The sequence below is a fragment of the Oncorhynchus clarkii genome, chromosome 12 (genome assembly GCF_045791955.1).
Source record: "Oncorhynchus clarkii lewisi isolate Uvic-CL-2024 chromosome 12, UVic_Ocla_1.0, whole genome shotgun sequence".
NCBI lineage: Eukaryota > Metazoa > Chordata > Actinopteri > Salmoniformes > Salmonidae > Oncorhynchus > Oncorhynchus clarkii.
In genome coordinates, this window is record NC_092158.1 from 91,084,302 (window position 1) to 91,097,652 (window position 13,351).

The following is a 13,351-nucleotide window of genomic DNA, read 5'->3' on the forward strand; positions in this document are numbered from 1 at the left end:
ACAGGAGACAGACACAGGAGAGACAGGCAGACAGGAGAGACAGGAGACAGAAACAGTCAGAACACATATTGGAGAAACAGACAGGGGAAAGGAGGTAGATACAGGAGACAAAGAGAGACAGGAGACAAAGAGAGACAGGAGAGACAGGAGACAAAGAGAGACAGGAGAGACAGGAGACAAAGAGAGACAGACAGACAGACAGGACAGACAGGAGACAGAAACAGTCAGAACACATACAGGAGAAACAGACAGGGGAAAGGAGGTAGATACAGACAAAGAGAGACAGGAGACAAAGAGAGACAAAGAGAGACAGGAGACAAAGAGAGACAGGAGAGACAGGAGACAAAGAGAGACAGGAGATACAGGAGACAAAGAGAGACAGGAGACAAAGAGAGACAGGAGAGACAGGAGACAAAGAGAGACAAGGAGAGACAGGAGACAAAGAGAGACAGGAGAGACAGGAGACAAAGAGAGACAGGAGAGACAGGAGACAAAGAGAGACAGGAGAGACAGGAGACAAAGAGAGACAGGAGAGACAGGAGACAAAGAGAGACAGGAGACAAAGAGAGACAGGAGAGACAGGAGACAAAGAGAGACAGGAGAGACAGGAGACAAAGAGAGACAGGAGAGACAGGAGACAAAGAGAGACAGGAGACAAAGAGAGAAAGGAGAGACAGGAGACAAAGAGAGACAGGAGATACAGGAGACAAAGAGAGACAGGTCACTATTGAATTACACCTGGTCTTGGGGACCCACAAGGTGTGCAGGCTTTTATTCATCCAAGCACTAACACATCTGATTCAAATAATCACACAGCTCATGATTAGGTGAATCAGACATGTTAATGCTGGTCTGAATCATCACACAGCTCTTGATTAGGTCATTCAGACATGTTAATGCTGGTCTGAATCATCACACAGCTCTTGATTAGGTCATTCAGACATGTTAATGCTGGTCTGAATCATCACACAGCTCTTGATTAGGTCATTCAGACATGCTAATGCTGGTCTGAATCATCACACAGCTCTTGATTAGGTCATTCAGACATGTTAATGCTGGTCTGGATCAAAAGCCTGCACAGTGTGTGGGTCCCTACCAACACATAAACAGCGGTCTAATCCAGTCTTCAGACAACTGAAGGTTACATACTTGTACTGCTCGGTAGCCTGCATCACGATGAAATCCCACTTGGGGTTCATCCATTTGTGGAGATTGTCGTAGTGTTGCTGTTGAAAACAACAGATGTTTGGCTAAAATAACTAAAAGTCAAATAGTTAGACGACAAAATCCCCCGGCGCTGAAAGAACAGATTCATGTGTGTAAAGAAATATATATCTCCTCCATCCTGCTTAGGAACCCCCAGCAAACATAATATAGCCCTTAAACCACCACTACAGCCCTATGGGTGAGACAGCTACAGCACCTGACATTAACATTGTTGTCATTTAGCAGACGCTCTTATCCAGAGATAGCTAGGTGAGACAACAGCATATCACTGTCGTAGTAAGTGGGATTTATTTAAGATGTGCACCCCCCCCCCCCCCCCCCCGTAGTACCTGCTCATAGGGCTCCAGCATCCCCCCCCGTAGTACCTGCTCATAGGGCACCAGCACCCCCCCCCCGCCCGTAGTACCTGCTCATAGGGCTCCAGCATCCCCCCCCGTAGTACCTGCTCATAGGGCACCAGCACCCCCCCCCCGCCCGTAGTACCTGCTCATAGGGCTCCAGCATCCCCCCCCCACCCCCCACCCGTAGTACCTGCTCATAGGGCTCCAGCATCCCCTTCTTCCGGATGTTTCTCCTGGCCAGGTAGATGGCTTTAGGGAGAGAGAGGGGGAGTATACGACATGTTATTCACCACATCTTTACCTCAGCCTGGTGCAGAAAACTGGGCCAATACATCATCAGCTTGTCTACGTGAGAACATGTGACTCAGAATGTTTATTGTGTCACTATCTGAACATGTGACCCAGAATGTTTATTGTGTCACTATCTGAACATGTGACTCAGAATGTTTATTGTGTCACTATCTGAACATGTGACCCAGAATGTTTATTGTGTCACTATCTGAACATGTGACCCAGAATGTTTATTGTGTCACTATCTGAACATGTGACTCAGAATGTTTATTGTGTCACTATCTGAACATGTGACTCAGAATGTTTATTGTGTCACTATCTGAACATGTGACCCAGAATGTTTATTGTGTCACTATCTGAACATGTGACCCAGAATGTTTATTGTGTCACTATCTGAACATGTGACCCAGAATGTTTATTGTGTCACTATCTGAACATGTGACTCAGAATGTTATTGTGTCACTATCTGAACATGTGACTCAGAATGTTATTGTGTCACTATCTGAACATGTGACCCAGAATGTTTATTGTGTCACTATCTGAACATGTGACTCAGAATGTTTATTGTGTCACTATCTGAACATGTGACCCAGAATGTTTATTGTGTCACTATCTGAACATGTGACCCAGAATGTTTATTGTGTCACTATCTGAACATGTGACTCAGAATGTTATTGTGTCACTATCTGAACATGTGACTCAGAATGTTACTTAACATGTGACTCAGAATGTTATTGTGTCACTATCTTAAATGGCTGGAACAACAGTCACACTAAGAAGTAGATGACAGCTTAAAAACAGGTGTCATTGAAACGCTGACGATTCATGTCTTCTTTTCAATCCACAATCTGGATCCCTCCACAGCCTCATAGAGGATCTAGATAATTTTCCTAACCTCTCTGGATTACAAACAAATTGTGATAAGTGTACTTACTATGTTACATATTGGATCACTAAAAATATATAACTTTTACATTACCGTGTAGTTTACCAATAAAATGGTCTGACGGTGAAGTTGACAGACTCGGTATTCATATCCCGAAAGAAAGAAGTTATCTCACTACAATAATACATTTTAATAGAAACTCAGCAAAAATAGATAAGATCTTGCTACCATGGAAAGGAAAATACCTGTCTATTTGTGAAAAAAATCACCCTGATTAACTCTTTAGTCATATCCCAGTTTACCCTGATCAACTCTTTAGTCATATCCCTTTTACCCTGATTAACTCTTTAGTCATATCCCAGTTTACCCTGATTAACTCTTTAGTCATATCCCAGTTTACCCTGATTAACTCTTTAGTCATATCCCAGTTTACCCTGATTAACTCCTTTAGTCAGATCTCAGTTTACCCTGATTAACTTCTTTAGTCAGATCCCAGTTTACCCTGATTAACTCCTTTAGTCAGATCCCTTTTACCCTGATTAACTCTTTAGTCATATCCCAGTTTACCCTGATTAACTCTTTAGTCATATCCCAGTTTACCCTGATTAACTCCTTTAGTCAGATCTCAGTTTACCCTGATTAACTTCTTTAGTCAGATCCCAGTTTACCCTGATTAACTCCTTTAGTCAGATCCCTTTTACCCTGATTAACTCTTTAGTCATATCCCAGTTTACCCTGATTAACTCTTTCGTCATATCCCAGTTTACCCTGACTAACTTCTTTAGTCAGATCCCAGTTTACCCTGATTAACTCCTTTAGTCAGATCTCAGTTTACCCTGATTAACTTCTTTAGTCAGATCCCAGTTTACCCTGATTAACTCCTTTAGTCAGATCTCAGTTTACCCTGATTAACTTCTTTAGTCAGATCCCAGTTTACCCTGATTAACTCCTTTAGTCATATCCCAGTTTACCCTGATTAACTCTTTAGTCATATCCCAGTTTACCCTGATTAACTCCTTTAGTCATATCCCAGTTTACCCTGATTAACTCTTTAGTCATATCCCAGTTTACCCTGATTAACTCCTGTAGTCATATCCCAGTTTACCCTGATTAACTCTTTAGTCATATCCCAGTTTACCCTGATTAACTCCTATAGTCATATCCCAGTTTACCCTGATTAACTCTTTAGTCATATCACAGTTTACCCTGATTAACTCTTTAGTCATATCCCAGTTTACCCTGATTAACTCTTTAGTCATATCCCAGTTTACCCTGATTAACTCCTTTAGTCATATCCCAGTTTACCCTGATTAACTCTTTAGTCATATCCCAGTTTACCCTGATTAACTCTTTAGTCATATCCCAGTTCACCTATTTGCTTATGGTCTTGCCTACACCTAGCGACCTGTTTTTTAAATTATATGAGCAAAAAAATATTAAATTTTATTTGGAATGGGAAGCCAGAATTAAATGGGCCTATTTATATAATAAATATGAAATTATAAATATTAAAGCATTAGATCTCTCACTTAAAGGCCTCAGTCATACAAAAGTTCTACTTAAATCTGAACTGGTTCTCTAGCAGATTAGTAAGCATGTCTGACCCCATGTTCAATAATGGCCTTTTTTTCCCTTTATTCAGACTACAACCTCTCACTTGCGGTTATTTGAAAATGAAATAATCTCCAAAATATTGCTATTTTTAAAACAAGCCATAGAAAGTTGGTTGCAATTTCAGTTTAATTCACCAGAAAAGACAGAACAAATAAAACAACTATTATTATGGTTAATTGATTTTTAAAAAATAATAATTTGAGAATAAAAAAAAAAGTATAATCTTTGTAAATTATATCATAAATAGGACACAGCTAACATAAATATATGGAAATATTTGCTGTACCCAAAATTACAACCAACTAATTGCAGCATTACCGCACAAATGGAAGAGGCAAGTGGAAGGGAGAGAAAGGCAGGAAGTTGTCTGTCGGCCCTGAACTAAAGACCAACATTGGTTAAAGAAAATTGTGATAAATAAATAAGTGTACCAGTTTCACTTATTAAGTACCAAAACATTGACAGCTGTGCCATAGAGACTGCTAAATAATTGGGAAGATATTTTCAATCTACTGACTCCGTGTCACAGTGATACACAAAACAATGCTAGATTAAAACTTTGAGATTTTCCATTTTCCATTTTTATATAAAATTCTTGCAACTGTCTTATACAGTGGGACAAAAAAGTATTTAGTCAGCCACCAATTGTGCAAGTTCTCCCACTTAAAAAGATGAGAGGCCTGTAATTTTCATCATAGGTACGTACACTTCAACTATGACAGACAAAATGAGAAAAGAAAATCACATTGTAGGATTTTTAATGAATTTATTTGCAAATTATGGTGGAAAATAAGTATTTGGTCACCTACAAACAAGCAAGATTTCTGGCTCTCACAGACCTGTAACTTCTTCTTTAAGAGGCTCCTCTGTCCTCCACTCGTTACCTGTATTAATGGCACCTGTTTGAACTTGTTATCAGTATAAAAGACACCTGTCCACAACCTCAAACAGCCACGTCTGGGACCTTTTGGATCGGAGGTTGAGGGCTAGGGACATTCCCCCCAGAAATGTCTGGGAACTTGCAGGTGCCTTGGTGGAAGAGTGGGGTAACATCTCAAAGCAAGAACTGGCAAATCTGGTGCAGTCCATGAGGAGGAGATGCACTGCAGTACTTAATGCAGCTGGTGGCCACACCAGATGATGACTGTTACTTTTGAATTTGACCCTCCTTTGTTCAGGGGACACAATATTCCATTTCTGTTAGTCACATGTCTGTGGAACTTGTTCAGTTTATGTCTCAGTTGTTGAAAATTGTTATGTTCATACAAATATTTACACGTTAAGTTTGCTGAAAATATTTTGGTTAGGCCAGGGTGTGACTAGAGTGGGCATTCTATGTTTTGTATTTCTTTGTTGTTTGGCCGGGTGTGGTTCTCAATCAGAGGCAGCTGTCTATCGTTGTCTCTGATTGAGATCCATACTTAGGTAGCTTTTTCCAACATGGGTTTTGTGGGTAGTTGTTTTGTGTCTTTCTGCACCAGACAGAACTGTTTCGGTTTTTGTTCATTCTCTTTGTTATTTTTGGTTAATCAGTGTTCAGTTATTTTAATAAAAGATGAACACGTACTGCACCTTGGTCCTCCACTCCTTCCAACAGCTGTTACAGATAGAAGCCACAATCTATCTGCAGTATTGAAGCTGATCTACACACTCATTTATTATTTGTTTAAATACATACAAATAAGTATCTGACAGTGACTGGACATTCACTCTCCTTTCACTACAGAAGGTTAACCCACCATAGTCTATGTCCTCAGAGGGGCCACTACAGAAGATAAACCCACCATAGTCTATGTCCTCAGAGGGGCCACTACAGAAGATAAACCCACCATAGTCTATGTCCTCAGAGGGGCCACTACAGAAGATAAACCCACCATAGTCTATGTCCTCAGAGGGGCCACTACAGAAGATAAACCCACCATAGTCTATGTCCTCAGAGGGGCCACTACAGAAGATAAACCCACCATAGTCTATGTCCTCAGAGGGGCCACTACAGAAGATAAACCCACCATAGTCTATGTCCTCAGAGGGGCCACTACAGAAGATAAACCCACCATAGTCTATGTCCTCAGAGGGGCCATTACAGAAGATAAACCCACCATAGTCTATGTTCTCAGAGGGGCCATTACAGAAGATAAACCCACCATAGTCTATGTTCTCAGAGGGGCCACTACAGAAGATAAACCCACCATAGTCTATGTTCTCAGAGGGGCCACTACAGAAGATAAACCCACCATAGTCTATGTCCTCAGAGGGGCCACTACAGAAGATAAACCCACCATAGTCTATGTCCTCAGAGGGGCCACTACAGAAGAGAAACCCACCATAGTCTATGTCCTCAGCGGGCCACTTCTGCACGGGCCAGAAATAAGGGGTCTGCGGAAAGGTTGGGACAGACAGTGACATGAAGATTAGTCATTTGCTCTGCCTCTGACACGGGTAGTTCCAGGGAGATACAGGGAGATAGACACAGGTGGTTACAGGTAGATAGACACAGGTAGTTACAGGTAGATAGACACAGGTAGTTACAGGGAGACACATGTAGATAGACACAGGTAGTTACAGGGAGATAGACACAGGTAGTTACAGGTAGATAGACACAGGTAGTTACAGGGAGACACAGGTAGATAGACACAGGTAGTTACAGGGATATAGAGGTAGATAGACACAGGTAGTTACAGGGAGATACAGGTAGATAGACACAGTTAGTTACAGGGAGATACAGGGAGATAGACACAGGTAGTTACAGGTAGATAGACACAGGTAGTTACAGGGAGACACAGGTAGATAGACACAGGTAGTTACAGGGATATAGAGGTAGATAGACACAGGTAGTTACAGGGAGATACAGGTAGATAGACACAGTTAGTTACAGGGAGATACAGGTAGATAGACACAGGTAGTTACAGGGAGATACAGGTAGATAGACACAGGTAGTTACAGGGAGATACAGGTAGTTAGACACAGGTAGATACAGGGAGATACAGGTGGATAGACACAGGTAGTTACAGGGAGATAGACACAGGTAGTTACAGGGAGATAGACACAGGTAGTTACAGGGAGATAGACACAGGTAGATACAGGGAGATAGACACAGGTAGTTACAGGGAGATACAGGTAGATAGACACAGGTAGTTACAGGGATATAGAGGTAGATAGACACAGGTAGTTACAGGGAGATACAGGTAGATAGACACAGGTAGTTACAGGGAGATAGACACAGGTAGTTACAGGGAGATACAGGTAGATAGACAGGTAGTTACAGGGATATAGACACAGGTAGTTACAGGGAGATACAGGTAGATAGACACAGGTAGATACAGGTAGATAGACACAGGTAGTTACAGGGAGATAGACACAGGTAGTTACAGGGAGATACAGGTAGATAGACACAGGTAGTTACAGGGAGATAGACACAGGTAGTTACAGGGAGATAGACGCAGGTAGTTACAGGGATATAGACACAGGTAGTTACAGGGAGATAGACACAGGTAGTTACAGGGAGATACAGGTAGATAGACAGGTAGTTACAGGGATATAGACACAGGTAGTTACAGGGAGATACAGGTAGATAGACACAGGTAGATACAGGTAGATAGACACAGGTAGTTACAGGGATATAGACACAGGTAGTTACAGGGAGATACAGGTAGATAGACACAGGTAGTTACAGGGAGATACAGGTAGATAGACACAGGTAGTTACAGGTAGATAGACACAGGTAGTTACAGGTAGATAGACACAGGTAGTTACAGGGATATAGACACAGGTAGTTACAGGGAGATACAGGTAGATAGACACAGGTAGATACAGGTAGATAGACACAGGTAGTTACAGGGATATAGACACAGGTAGTTACAGGGAGATACAGGTAGATAGACACAGGTAGATACAGGTAGATAGACACAGGTAGTTATAGGGATATAGACACAGGTAGTTACAGGGAGATACAGGTAGATAGACACAGGTAGATACAGGTAGATAGACACAGGTAGTTACAGGGAGATAGACGCAGGTAGTTACAAGGATATAGACACAGGTAGTTACAGGGAGATACAGGTAGATAGACACAGGTAGTTACAGGGATATAGACACAGGTAGTTACAGGGATATAGACACAGGTAGATAGACACAGGTAGTTACAGTTAGTTACAGGGAGATACAGGTAGATAGACACAGGTAGTTACAGGGAGATACAGGTAGATAGACACAGGTAGTTACAGGGAGATACAGGTAGATAGACACAGGTAGATACAGGTAGATAGACACAGGTAGTTACAGGGAGATACAGGTAGATAGACACAGGTAGTTACAGGGATATAGACACAGGTAGTTACAGGGAGATACAGGTAGATAGACACAGGTAGATACAGGTAGATAGACACAGGTAGTTACAGGGATATAGACACAGGTAGTTACAGGGAGATACAGGTAGATAGACACAGGTAGATACAGGTAGATAGACACAGGTAGTTACAGGGATATAGTCACAGGTAGTTACAGGGAGTTACAGGTAGATAGACACAGGTAGTTACAGGGATATAGACACAGGTAGTTACAGGGAGATACAGGTAGATAGACACAGGTAGATACAGGTAGATAGACACAGGTAGTTACAGGGATATAGACACAGGTAGTTACAGGGAGATACAGGTAGATAGACACAGGTAGATACAGGTAGATAGACACAGGTAGTTACAGGGATATAGACACAGGTAGTTACAGGGAGATACAGGTAGATAGACACAGGTAGTTACAGGGAGATAGACGCAGGTAATTACAGGTAGATAGACACAGGTAGTTACAGGGAGATACAGGTAGATAGACACAGGTAGTTACAGGGATATAGACACAGGTAGTTACAGGGAGATACAGGTAGATAGACACAGGTAGATACAGGTAGATAGACACAGGTAGTTACAGGGAGATAGACGCAGGTAGATAGACACAGGTAGTTACAGTTAGTTACAGGGAGATACAGGTAGATAGACACAGGTAGTTACAGGGAGATACAGGTAGATAGACACAGGTAGTTACAGGGAGATACAGGTAGATAGACACAGGTAGATACAGGTACATAGACACAGGTAGTTACAGGGAGATACAGGTAGATAGACAGGTAGTTACAGGGATATAGACACAGGTAGTTACAGGGAGATACAGGTAGATAGACACAGGTAGATACAGGTAGATAGACACAGGTAGTTACAGGGAGATAGACACAGGTAGTTACAGGGAGATACAGGTAGATAGACACAGGTAGTTACAGGGAGATAGACACAGGTAGTTACAGGGAGATAGACGCAGGTAGTTACAGGGATATAGACACAGGTAGTTACAGGGAGATAGACACAGGTAGTTACAGGGAGATACAGGTAGATAGACAGGTAGTTACAGGGATATAGACACAGGTAGTTACAGGGAGATACAGGTAGATAGACACAGGTAGATACAGGTAGATAGACACAGGTAGTTACAGGGATATAGACACAGATAGTTACAGGGAGATACAGGTAGATAGACACATGTAGTTACAGGGAGATACAGGTAGATAGACACAGGTAGTTACAGGTAGATAGACACAGGTAGTTACAGGTAGATAGACACAGGTAGTTACAGGGATATAGACACAGGTAGTTACAGGGATATACAGGTAGATAGACACATGTAGATACAGGTAGATGGACACAGGTAGTTACAGGGATATAGACACAGGTAGTTACAGGGAGATACAGGTAGATAGACACAGGTAGATACAGGTAGATAGACACAGGTAGTTACAGTTAGTTACAGGGAGATACAGGTAGATAGACACAGGTAGTTACAGGGAGATACAGGTAGATAGACACAGGTAGATACAGGTAGATAGACACAGGTAGTTACAGGGATATAGACACAGGTAGTTACAGGGAGATACAGGTAGATAGACACAGGTAGATACAGGTAGATAGACACAGGTAGATACAGGTAGATAGACACAGGTAGTTACAGGGATATAGTCACAGGTAGTTACAGGGAGTTACAGGTAGATAGACACAGGTAGTTACAGGGATATAGACACAGGTAGTTACAGGGAGATACAGGTAGATAGACACAGGTAGATACAGGTAGATAGACACAGGTAGTTACAGGGATATAGACACAGGTAGTTACAGGGAGATACAGGTAGATAGACACAGGTAGATACAGGTAGATAGACACAGGTAGTTACAGGGATATAGACACAGGTAGTTACAGGGAGATACAGGTAGATAGACACAGGTAGTTACAGGGAGATAGACGCAGGTAGTTACAGGTAGATAGACACAGGTAGTTACAGGGAGATACAGGTAGATAGACACAGGTAGTTACAGGGATATAGACACAGGTAGTTACAGGGAGATACAGGTAGATAGACACAGGTAGATACAGGTAGATAGACACAGGTAGTTACAGGGATATAGACACAGGTAGTTACAGGGAGATACAGGTAGATAGACACAGGTAGATACAGGTAGATAGACACAGGTAGATACAGGTAGATAGACACAGGTAGTTACAGGGATATAGACACAGGTAGTTACAGGGAGATACAGGTAGATAGACACAGGTAGTTACAGGGAGATACAGGTAGATAGACACAGGTAGTTACAGGTAGATAGACACAGGTAGTTACAGGTAGATAGACACAGGTAGTTACAGGGATATAGACACAGGTAGTTACAGGGAGATACAGGTAGATAGACACAGGTAGATACAGGTAGATAGACACAGGTAGTTACAGGGATATAGACACAGGTAGTTACAGGGAGATACAGGTAGATAGACACAGGTAGATACAGGTAGATAGACACAGGTAGTTACAGGGATATAGACACAGGTAGTTACAGGGAGATACAGGTAGATAGACACAGGTAGATACAGGTAGATAGACACAGGTAGTTACAGGGAGATAGACGCAGGTAGTTACAAGGATATAGACACAGGTAGTTACAGGGAGATACAGGTAGATAGACACAGGTAGTTACAGGGATATAGACACAGGTAGTTACAGGGATATAGACACAGGTAGATAGACACAGGTAGTTACAGTTAGTTACAGGGAGATACAGGTAGATAGACACAGGTAGTTACAGGGAGATACAGGTAGATAGACACAGGTAGTTACAGGGAGATACAGGTAGATAGACACAGGTAGATACAGGTAGATAGACACAGGTAGTTACAGGGAGATACAGGTAGATAGACACAGGTAGTTACAGGGATATAGACACAGGTAGTTACAGGGAGATACAGGTAGATAGACACAGGTAGATACAGGTAGATAGACACAGGTAGTTACAGGGATATAGACACAGGTAGTTACAGGGAGATACAGGTAGATAGACACAGGTAGATACAGGTAGATAGACACAGGTAGTTACAGGGATATAGTCACAGGTAGTTACAGGGAGTTACAGGTAGATAGACACAGGTAGTTACAGGGATATAGACACAGGTAGTTACAGGGAGATACAGGTAGATAGACACAGGTAGATACAGGTAGATAGACACAGGTAGTTACAGGGATATAGACACAGGTAGTTACAGGGAGATACAGGTAGATAGACACAGGTAGATACAGGTAGATAGACACAGGTAGTTACAGGGATATAGACACAGGTAGTTACAGGGAGATACAGGTAGATAGACACAGGTAGTTACAGGGAGATAGACGCAGGTAATTACAGGTAGATAGACACAGGTAGTTACAGGGAGATACAGGTAGATAGACACAGGTAGTTACAGGGATATAGACACAGGTAGTTACAGGGAGATACAGGTAGATAGACACAGGTAGATACAGGTAGATAGACACAGGTAGTTACAGGGATATAGACACAGGTAGTTACAGGGAGATACAGGTAGATAGACACAGGTAGATACAGGGATATAGACACAGGTAGTTACAGGGATATAGACACAGGTAGATAGACACAGGTAGTTACAGTTAGTTACAGGGAGATACAGGTAGATAGACACAGGTAGTTACAAGGATATAGACACAGGTAGTTACAGGGAGATACAGGTAGATAGACACAGGTAGTTACAGGGATATAGACACAGGTAGTTACAGGGATATAGACACAGGTAGATAGACACAGGTAGTTACAGTTAGTTACAGGGAGATACAGGTAGATAGACACAGGTAGTTACAGGGAGATACAGGTAGATAGACACAGGTAGTTACAGGGAGATACAGGTAGATAGACACAGGTAGATACAGGTACATAGACACAGGTAGTTACAGGGAGATACAGGTAGATAGACAGGTAGTTACAGGGATATAGACACAGGTAGTTACAGGGAGATACAGGTAGATAGACACAGGTAGATACAGGTAGATAGACACAGGTAGTTACAGGGAGATAGACACAGGTAGTTACAGGGAGATACAGGTAGATAGACACAGGTAGATACAGGGAGATAGACACAGGTAGTTACAGGGAGATAGACGCAGGTAGTTACAGGGATATAGACACAGGTAGTTACAGGGAGATAGACACAGGTAGTTACAGGGAGATACAGGTAGATAGACAGGTAGTTACAGGGATATAGACACAGGTAGTTACAGGGAGATACAGGTAGATAGACACAGGTAGATACAGGTAGATAGACACAGGTAGTTACAGGGATATAGACACAGATAGTTACAGGGAGATACAGGTAGATAGACACATGTAGTTACAGGGAGATACAGGTAGATAGACACAGGTAGTTACAGGTAGATAGACACAGGTAGTTACAGGTAGATAGACACAGGTAGTTACAGGGATATAGACACAGGTAGTTACAGGGAGATACAGGTAGATAGACACAGGTAGATACAGGTAGATAGACACAGGTAGTTACAGGGATATAGACACAGGTAGTTACAGGGAGATACAGGTAGATAGACACAGGTAGATACAGGTAGATAGACACAGGTAGTTACAGTTAGTTACAGGGAGATACAGGTAGATAGACACAGGTA

The 13,351-nt window shown here is 42.1% G+C and overlaps 1 protein-coding gene across 1 annotated transcript in view; it reads right to left on the bottom strand.

Annotated features, from left to right (window-relative positions):
- LOC139422599 (regulator of G-protein signaling 9-like) overlaps positions 1–13,351 on the bottom strand; it is a 48,035-nt gene that overhangs the window by 15,854 nt on the left and 18,830 nt on the right. The window contains exons 5-7 of the mRNA XM_071173745.1: positions 6,684–6,735; positions 1,759–1,817; positions 1,150–1,226 (exon numbers count right to left, since the gene is read on the bottom strand). Coding sequence (XP_071029846.1) covers positions 1,150–1,226; positions 1,759–1,817; positions 6,684–6,735 — 188 coding nt within the window. The remainder of the gene's footprint in view (positions 1–1,149; positions 1,227–1,758; positions 1,818–6,683; positions 6,736–13,351) is intronic.